At 30.5% G+C, this 10,739-nt stretch overlaps 1 protein-coding gene across 1 annotated transcript; it reads right to left on the reverse strand.

The window, feature by feature from the left end:
- Positions 1-3,027: 3,027 nt before the first annotated feature.
- Positions 3,028-7,531, reverse strand: LOC112793367 (alanine--glyoxylate aminotransferase 2 homolog 3, mitochondrial). The gene is made up of 9 exons (XM_025836226.3): positions 7,156-7,531; positions 6,572-6,802; positions 6,087-6,257; positions 5,865-6,008; positions 5,361-5,540; positions 4,740-4,965; positions 4,549-4,662; positions 3,392-3,478; positions 3,028-3,287 (listed from the first exon to the last, which is right to left on the reverse strand). The coding sequence occupies exons 1-9, from the start codon at positions 7,432-7,434 to the stop codon at positions 3,244-3,246; spliced, it is 1,476 nt and encodes a 491-aa protein (XP_025692011.1). The 5' UTR covers positions 7,435-7,531; the 3' UTR covers positions 3,028-3,243.
- Between the last annotated feature and the right edge of the window lie 3,208 nt (positions 7,532-10,739).

Here is a 10,739-nt window from a genome sequence, read left to right on the forward strand (position 1 = left end):
AATCTCTTAATCTAACTTATTAATGAATTTTTCCTGAGCATTTACAATCTTGTTACATTGCCTTAGATACAATGACAAACAAAATTATAAAAAGAACTAGAGATTTTTATAATGTCTTTGTCTAGTACAATTGCTAAAAAAATAAAAATAAAAAAAAGCTAAATTTGAAAATTTTGTTTTTTAACGAGAATGGTAGATGAGTGATAGATGTTAACGATGCTTCGTTTGATAATTAACAAAGCAAGTAAATTTCGTGCTCTTATATATTATATGGTAGAAACACATTCCTCTTAGAGATGTCTCTTAGTCTTAGATAACTTCATTTAAAAGTTTAAGCTAAGAGTATTTGGCAATTGGCACTTGGGTCCTTCATTTTGAATGTTCCGAGTATTTGGCACTTTGGTTCGTATGTATATTAACTTTCAACTTAAGTTATGAATAGAATGAAAAAGTACTGCTACAATTTAATGAGACTTTCTCTAAGAAATTATGTGTTAGAGAATATTTTAGATTTGGACTTTCCATTGATTGTCAAATTTTGATTTCTTGGACATGGGCTTAGAAGTCACTATATATTATTAGACTTGAAGTCATTTTGACGTTTTGTACCTTGAATTGCTTGTAAAATGGGTTGATTATATGTAAACTCAAAAATTTGTCTCTGTTTATGATGAGTTTGAAAATCTTCACAATAAAATTAACGATGATCAAACATTATTAATAAAATTAATTACAAAATTATTAATTTGAGCCTTAATTTTATATTAGTTAATTAATAATTTTAATGACCTACAGATTCGGTGTTGGGCTAAAAAGAAATAAAAATTTGCAAGCCCAAATGTTAACTTTACATTTAGCCTTGATTCAAAAATGTTTAAAGTATTGTGGCTGAATTATTATTATTCTTGTTGGGCCAAAATTAACTTTTATTAGTCCAAATCATTTTAAAGAAGAGATCCACTAACTTGATCCAAATTGAAAAATAAGAAAGAGAAAAACTTGCATGCTTAGTTCAATTATCCTCTTCTTCTCATCATAAAGATGGATTTCAAATTTAATTCAACTCACATTAATTGCATTAGAACCATGAGAGAGAAACAGTAATTGATTTGATTGTTATTATTAGTGTTCCACGCCACTCAAAGCAAGAGGGAAGTAAAGTTGATTCATTTTTAATTCATTTGTTCAAATTCATTGAATACTTTTCTCTCTTCTCTCTCTTCTTTCCTCTAGCTTCGGTCACTTCACATCAACTATGAAAGAAATTTTGAGCTATCAAAAGAAAGTGAAAGAAGCTAGTGTCAAAGCCATTGTAATGATGGCATCAAGAAAAAGAAAATATGAAGTATGTTGTGGCTAAGATCTTTACCACAAAAGGCAAGATGTGGTGAAATAATCTTAAACTCTCCATACCCTAAAAAAGGAAGAAGATCAACTCGGTCAGAGGAAGAAGATCTTTGGAGACATGGCTTGTCTCTGCTTTTGATCAACCACCACAGGAGGTAGCTACAGTAGCTACATGATGAAGGATGCAGAAGTTAAAGCAGATGAAGCTATCATCATCAAGAACTCATCAAGGGCTAGGAATCCTTCTTGGAGTGTAAGTGTAGATGGATGGCTCGGATTGATGAAGCTTGGTGACAAGGGAAGACACAGAGGTAATTGCATGTCGGGTTTTACATTCGGTTATTTCTCCCCTCTCTCTGGCTGAATCGGTTTTGCATGAAGAAGAAGAAGTTTAGTTTGGTTCAACAGTTTCAACCGTGGAGGCTTTCCCTTCTATAAATAATGGAGAACAGCCAAGGCTTGAAGTAAGGAAAAAAGTGAAAGCACAGTGTTCCTATAGCTACCCCAACTAAAAGAAATTCTTCTCCTTCAATGTTTTCTATTTTGTAATTTTCTGTTTAATTTTGTCTGTCTTGAGTCTCATGAAAAAAGACAAACAGTGAGGTTTGTAAGAAAAAATTATAGAGTGGAAAAAGGCAGAGTGCACAAAATTAAAAGAAAAAAAAGCTATAGATGTTTTTAGAGGTCCTTTGTACATCTGTGTTGTGTTTCATGATTATGTGGGAATCCCCTTGCAAGTTGGGTTAGCACTTAGCAGTTGAAAACTTGGTAGGTTACCAAGTCAAGTTCAGAATTGGGGTTAGATTCTGGACTTGTCCTGGATAGGAACGGTAGTTTCTAGGGAGAATTGGTGTATGTAATCATGATTATTATAGTGAAATTTCATCATTGTTGTGATGGAGATTGGATGTAGGATGCATTGCACTTAACAGCTGAATCAGGATACATTTTGGTGTGATTTTCTCTCTCTTCTACTCTATTTCTATTTCTGCTGTATAGGAGACAAAACTGAAAAATATCTCTTGGCTGGTTACGAGACAAAATAAAAAAGTCTCTTGACTAGGCACAAGACAAAAACAAGAAATATCTACTCAAGTGTTCCTAAGGACAGCATCTGTTATTAAGCGAAAAAAAAAAGAGGCTAAGATTCAACCTCCTTCTCTTACCATTAATAAATCATCAATTTATCCTTTAGTCCGTTTTATTTGTTGTCTTATTTTTTTTTATGTAGATTCTAACTTCGTCCTAAGATTGGTGCAATTAATGTAGGTTTCACAATACATTGAAGAGCTAACAATCTTTATTTTCAAATCTTAAATTTCAATTTTAATTTTAATAAACTTTAAGGCTTGTGTTTTGTGTGGGACGTCATTTTTAGAAAAGATTTTATTTTAATGAATTTTTTTAAAAAGATCTTTTATAAAAATAAAAGTAATTCTATGTTTAGATATCTTATATAAAAATATCTTTTTACTTATCAATGTTTAAATAAAATAAGATAAAAGTATTTTTTTATTCATTTATTATGTAAAAAATATATTTTTTTAAAAATCTTTAAAAAAATATATAAATTATAATTTTTAAAAATTTTTTTTTTATTTTTTTAATAAATTTACTTTTACTATTAAAAATTTATTAAACATATTATAATTTTTTTATCAATTTAATAACGTCTAACAAGCACTAAATTTTTAAGTTCTCTAGGCGATTTAATTACTATATGTGTAAGCCGGACGAAGTACATAATCACATACATAATATAAAAAAGAAAATTTAATGCTAACTCATATATTATACATAACATGCTTTACTCTAGTGCAAAACTAAAATTTACACTAATAAGATCACAATTAGAGCATGTTCGTCATCCAAGATTATGGCATAGTGCAATAGGCTTCACATCTTTAACATTGTGTAGTCCATCACATCTACAAGAAAATCTATATAATGATGCAAAAAATGGCGAGAATTAGCAAGAAAACATATAATAAGTACTATGAAGAGAAAGAAAAAAAGGGTGATGATAGTGATAGCAATAACAAACCTGCATCTTCCTTAGTGAAACATAATGGAGGTGTAATCCTTATAACGTTTCCATGAAAGCCACCTTTCCCAACTAGCACCCCCATATCTGAAATAGAATTGTAAGCTTAAATGGGGTTAATTACATTGTATTTCTTTTTCTTAACAAGTAATTACTTTCTATTTCTTAAACTTTACATCACGGCGGTTTATTGAAAGAGTAAAGTATTGTTTTTGTCTTTATTTTTTGGGATAAGTTCTATCTGTGTCCTTAATATTTAAATTATCCTATTTGTATTTTTAAAATAAAAGTGATTCAATATTATCCTGTTATCAATTACATATCATGAGCTTTAGTTTGAGTTTTAAAAATCTCTTCTTGAAATTAAAACTAACTCCTGCAACATTTACATAATTAACTTTTTTAGGGATATAATTGAACCTAAACACAAATAGTGGGTATAATATTGAAATCGAATACATACAATTAGTGAAACTTAATTGAGAATGAATACATCCAAGTAAGAATAATTGAAAAATACAATCTGATTTATTAGTATAATTGACGACTAAATAACACTGAATCTCTTTTATAAACGTTAGGGATATAAATAGGACGATTTAAACGTTAATAACACAAATAAGGCTTATCATAAACGTTGGAGATAAAAAGATACTTTACTCTTTATTGAAAATATACAAATCTAAAAAATTTTGACAATAAGAATAAAATATATAATTTTTATAATAATTTAATATAACGAGAATAAATAAATACTATTTATTATTATTATTATTATTATTATTATTATTATTATTATTATTATTATTATTCAAAACATTTTCAAATTCTAGTGGGGCACTTGTCTCCAGAACTTCCTACATGGATCCGTTCCGAACAAGTTTAATTATATTGACAATCTTTATATCAATAGTTTACAAAACTAACAATTTTTCAAAACAATGTGTAGGAGATCAACGTTGTTTATTGAAGAAAGTTTAGGAAGTGATTTGCTCATAACTCAAAAAGTTCAAGGCGTATAATGCACTTAAGGGTCTATTTGTAAAATTTGAAAGTTTAAATGACTGAAGTGCATCATATTATATGTAAAGTTGAACAGAGAATTAACCCTGATTAATAGGTATCACCAATTCACTATCACAAGTTGTAGAATGAACCTTTCATCTTTTCAATGATATGCAGCATTTCAGCACTAGCAGGAACTTTCAACTTCTGATCTTTCACAAGCTCAACTCCAAGCAACATTCCTTTTCCCCTCACATCCCCAATTACTTGTATAACAAGAAAACATAATGTTATTCATCATAGAAAAAAAAAATTAAAACTAGAAGAAGCAAAAGAAGCTTACTTTCATGCTTATCCATGAGAGAACTAAGGCACTCTTTTAGATATGATCCAACAACAAATGCATTTTGCTCAAGTTTTTCCTTCTCAATTACTCTCAAAACGGCATGCCCCGCCGCACTACATACCGGATTCCCACCAAATGTGCTAAAGTAAGTGCGGCGACTCAACACCTCTGCTATCTGAGGAGTTGTAACCACCGCGCCAATAGGCGCGCCGTTACCAATCCCCTGAAATGTATAATTAGTTCAATAATTCGCATACACTTTGTCCAATTTAAAAAAAAAAAAAACTAAAGACTGCCGTCGAGAAAAAGAACAAAGAGACCAACTTTTTTATCTTATCTTTGTCTACTTTATGACAATTCACTTACCTAACATACACTGCTCTCTAGTCTAAGAAAGTGGTTTAATTCATTGTTACATGGTAAACACTCACGTGTAGTTTTCTTTATGTGAAGTTAAGAGCCATTAAATAATAATTTAGTCAAACATGTCAAATCATCTAGCAATTTTCAAAAAATCACTTCATATAAAAATAACTGCATGTGAGTTTTTACTTGTTACATACATGAATGTTTTGTGCAAATTCCAGTGCATGTCACTTAGGACTAAAGAAGTGCTACCTTAGCCAGAGTTATAATATCAGGGACAATTCCATGTGCCTCAAAGCCCCAGAAGTGGCTTCCGGTTCGACCGAATCCGGTCTGGACCTCGTCTGCTATAAAGAGACCCCCTGCTTTCTTTATGATGCTATGAACCTCAGGCAAGTAACCAGGAGCCAATTCTATTACTCCACCCACTCCCTGTCAAATACAAACTCTTCACTAAATTAAGGAATAGAATTCCGATTCAGAAAGCAATGAAAAAAGCTATTGAATTAACAGAATAGGCTGGACAATAGGAATTCAAGTACAAATTGCAGGATGCAATTATTGGAGTAGGAGTCAAAGTCGAAAAGAGGATTCTTCACTTCTTTCTCGATCAAAATCGTGCATGAGACTTTCATCTCACACGGCTCCCAAGTGATAAAAGAAAGAAGATCAAATCCATTCGATTTAGAATTTTTTGTAAAATGACCAACAAAATGTAACCTCATCAAGGACTGAAGTGATGAATGATAGCATCACCTGAATAGACTCAGCAATAAACCCAGCTACTCGACCGCAAGTTCCATAATCGATTATATCTTGAACATCATTTGCATATTTGACTCCATCCGAACCAAAGACACCTCTATATGGATCTGGATTAAGGGCATGATGAACTCCACTCTAAAAGGCATACTAGAGGCAGTGACTATCAAGTTCTAACTTTAATTGAACATTGGTTTAAAACAGAGAACCATTCACCTGCACAACATTGAACTTGTGAATGTTTTGAGCAGTAGCACCCATTGTTGAGGTTGCATTGCCGTGGTAGCCATTTCTGATGGAAATTATGTCATGGCAGCTTGTGTACAGCCTGGCAATCATCAAAGCCAGCTCGTTGGCTTCTGTACCAGAATTTGTGAAGAACACAGCCTGAATGAAAATTTGCAAGTTAGGGAATCCCTAAAATCTAAGCTTGAAGATCATTCCATCAAATGAACTAGGTGCAAGAAATCATGATTACAGAACAAGGTGCACAAGCATCCTGCGGGAACGCTGGAAATTCAGGTGCAGTTAACATTAACTTCATGTGAAGTTGACAGCTGAGTTGATAATTTAGTCAAATATGTCAAATCATTTAACGACTCTCAGCTATCAACTTTATATAAAGTTAACTGCATCTGAGTTTTCACCCATTTGAACACTTCAACCAGTATCATTGAAAAAGTATAGAGATAAATGAAAACCTTGAGGTCACCGGGAAACTTAGCAGCAAGAGCCTCGGCGAAATCGATGACAGCATGGTTCAAATAGAGGACAGTGGTATGCTGCAAGAGTCTCATCTGGTTAACAGTTGCTTCAACTACATCAGGGTGGCAATGGCCGCATGAAACGGTGGCAATGCCACCAAATGCATCAAGATACCTTCTACCATTCTCATCATATAGGTACTGCATTTTACCCTCCACCAGATTCAACTGTCACAAATCATGTATCGTGTATCATTTACAAGGTCTCGAATTAAATTCAATACCTTGTTTAAGCAATATCAAGATGCTTATTATTTGGACTAATCCGTGTTAGTACTTAAGAGATTATATTTGCATTAAAATAACTACTTTATGCAAAGTACTGATAAGAGAAGAGAAGATATGTTATATAAATAATATAGAATTGAAAAAGAAACTAAATTGAACCATCACCATCGTCATAAAAAAGAAAAATTCATTTTTATCTTAGTGTACGAACTAACATACTAACATACTAAGTCCCTAATTAACAACCAAAATAAGTTTTTATAAGTAACTAATGTGTGATTGAAAATGCTTACTGGGTTGGTGTAATAGGGGCCAACGGATGTAGGTAGGTAGTGTTTGCGCCTCTTGAAGAGATCAGATGCTGAAGGACCACGGTAAGGTGATGGAGTGTGATTGAAGTGTGGCATTTCAGGAGGAACAACCAAATTGCCACCAACACCATCTTTTTTTTCTTCTTCTTCTTCGTTGCTTGGAGCTATGGTGGTGGTAGACAGCAAAAATTGCCAACTAGTTTTGTTGTCCTTCTTCCGCAGAAGTAATGACCGATAAGGACATGAAAAATGCTTCATCATGGTCCTTTACAGATTACAGTTCTTGGTGGTTGGTGTTGGGTTGTCATCTACAGTTACATCCGTACAACATTTGAAAGCTATATCATAGTATCAGATGTCTTGACAAAGTGATGTTAAACGCTAAATGACAAAAACGGGGTGGTCCATGATACTCATAAGTCATAACTAGTTTTTTTTTTTCCACCGTATTTCCCAAATCCGACACATTAACAACTAATCCACCATAAATCTGAATTTTATTTGAAAATTTATTGTTAGTCAATAAAATACTGCATAACTAGTTATTTTTAGAAAGACTAAGTGCTTGTTATTGAGTTGATAAAAAATTTATTCAATGATTTTTTTTAATTTTTTAGCGTATTTAAAAAAATTTTAATAATAAAAGTAAAAATACTAAAAAATTAAAAAATATATTTTTTGAGAAATTACAATTTACATCTTTTTTAAAAAGATTTTTTAAAATTTTTTCGTCACATAATAAATAAATAAAAAATATTTTTATATTGTTATATCCAAACATAATTGATAAATAATTTTTTTTTTACATGAAATATCTAAACATAATTATTTTTATTTTTTTAAAACTTTTTTTACAAAAAATAACTCAAAAATAGATCTTATCTTAAAAGTTCATCCAAATCTGTCCTAATACTTAAATAATTTAATATATTTAATTAAATTATATAATAATTTATAATATTATTTTTATATAAAAATATCTTTATGAAAATAGTCATTTTTGGATAATATATGGTGAAATGTTATATGCACTTTTTTATAAATATTTTTAAGAAAATAAAATCAATGTTTTTTTTGGGAAAAAAGTATTTTTTCAAATGAATAATAATGTTGAGATAAAATTTTCAAAATATATTATAATCAAAATTAATAATTATAAATTGAAAAATAGTTTATAAGAAAAAATAATATTTTAAACTTTTTACTATAAACAAAAGCTTATTATTTTCAAAAAGAAATGCTAGAATACACAATATATTTATAAAAAAGTGCATATTTTAAAAAAAAATATTAAATTTGTCAAGCCTTTATATAAACAAAATATGATAACATACTTAATTATTAAAAAAGAATATTATTAACTATGAACAACTAAGCATTATTTATAATAAAGGTGATAAAATTTGTAGAAAGTTTAAGTTGTTGAGATAAGATTTGTTACGTGGATGCCCATTTATGAAGGGCGGTGTAGTATTCTCAAGGAAGAATGTTTTTAATAAGCATTTGAAAATCTATCCTATGTATATCTATAAATAGAGGTTCAAGCCTCTGAAAGTTACATAACAACAGAACAAAATACTATTCTCCCTTCCTTTTCATATAAATAAGTCAATCCTCTTTTATGCTGCAATCAAATACTCTTCTCCTTATATTTCTACTACAATTCTTTCTCTTCTTTTATTTTATAAGTATTTTAAATTCTATTTTCTATTACTCTTTACATATAATATTAATAGCAATATTAATCATCTTTATTATATTGAGATTGTAACAATAAACAAATGTGATTCTCCCTCTCTTTATTTTTAATACTTCTTTCTATCTTTGTATATATATACACAATACAACATTTAATTTTATCATATATATATAAATTATTATTGAGCTAATTATTTTAATACTAGAGTCTTCTATTTATACAACTTTATATATATATATATATATATATATATATATATATATATATATATATATATATATATATCTTTTATTTTACAACACGTTATCAGCACGAGACTCTGATCAAATTTTTAGGAAGACTCAGGTAACAAATTTTCATTATGTCGAAGCTCTCTCATCTTGAATTTAATGCTCTTGATATATCTGGAAACAATTATTTATCATGGATACTAGATGCTGAAATCCATCTTGATTCAATGGATCTTGGAGATACCATTAAGGTTGAAAATAATGCATCCCAGAAGGAGAAAGCTAAAGCCATGATTTTTCTTCGTCGGCATCTTGACGAAGGATTGAAAAATGAATATCTTACATTAAAAGATCCAGCAGATCTTTGGAAAGACCTTGAAGAAAGGTATAATCATCAGAAAACGGTAATACTTCCTCAAGCCCGATATGAATGGACGCATTTGCGTTTACAAGATTTTAAATCTATAAATGAATATAATTCTGCAATGTTTCGAATCACCTCACGAATGAAATTGTGTGGGGAAAAAATAACTGATCATGATATGTTGGAGAAAACGTTCTCAACCTTCCATGCCTCGAATGTGCTCCTGCAGCAGCAGTATCGAGATAAAGGGTTTAAAAAATATTTTGAGTTAATTTCTTGCCTTCTTGTTGCTGAACGCAACAATGAGTTGTTATTGAAAAATCATGAAGCGCGCTCAGCTGGCGCTGCCCCATTTCCTGAAGTAAATGTGGCAAATTACCCCAGAAGAGGTAAATGGTAAGGTTTTAATAATAAGAAAAATTATGGAAGGAAAAAGAATTATATTCAAAAGAAAGGATCTCACCAGAAGTGGGATAAAGAAAGGAATATCGGGCAGAATAAATCAACCGAGGAGAAGTGTTTCCGCTGTGGTGGAAATGGCCATTGGTCACGTACCTGTCGTACCCCAAGGCACCTAGTCGATCTTTACCAGGCATCTTTGAAAAAGAACGACAAAGGAAAGGAAACAAATTTTGTTTCAAATGATGCTGAGAACTCCACCACTCATTATGATGTATCTGATTTCTTTGAGGACCCTAAAGGAAATATTGGTCATTTGATCAATGATGGAATAGTTTAATATGTGGGATTGTGAAGTATATATGTAAATAAATAATGTAAAGAACTTATTGTTCAGTTTTATTTAAGTTTCAAATGTGATGTACATAAATAATGAAATATTAATGTTTATGAATTTTAAAATTATTAAATGTGTCAAATTTTAAAATAAAATTTCAGTATATGACATTATTTTATGTACAGTGTTTCTTAGAAAAATAATTCTGATCAAGTATTCAATTTAACTGTGCATACTACTCATTTTATTATTATTTGTTTTTGAAGAGAATGGCAAGGATATGTAATGAAGATGTATGCCTTGCGGATAGTGCAAGTTCGCACACTATTCTCAAAAGTGATATATATTTTACCCATCTTGTGCCAAAAGAAGAATGTGTTAATACAATTATTGGCTCAGGCAATGTGATTGAAGGCTCCGGAAGAGCTATAATTTTGTTTCCTGGAGGAACAAAATTCATAATAAATAATGCACTATTGTCTACCAAGTCTCGTAGAAACTTGTTGAGCTTTAAAGATATTCGCCGAAATGGATATC

Source organism: Arachis hypogaea, chromosome 1, assembly GCF_003086295.3.
Source record: "Arachis hypogaea cultivar Tifrunner chromosome 1, arahy.Tifrunner.gnm2.J5K5, whole genome shotgun sequence".
In the NCBI taxonomy this organism is placed as follows: Eukaryota; Viridiplantae; Streptophyta; class Magnoliopsida; order Fabales; family Fabaceae; genus Arachis; species Arachis hypogaea.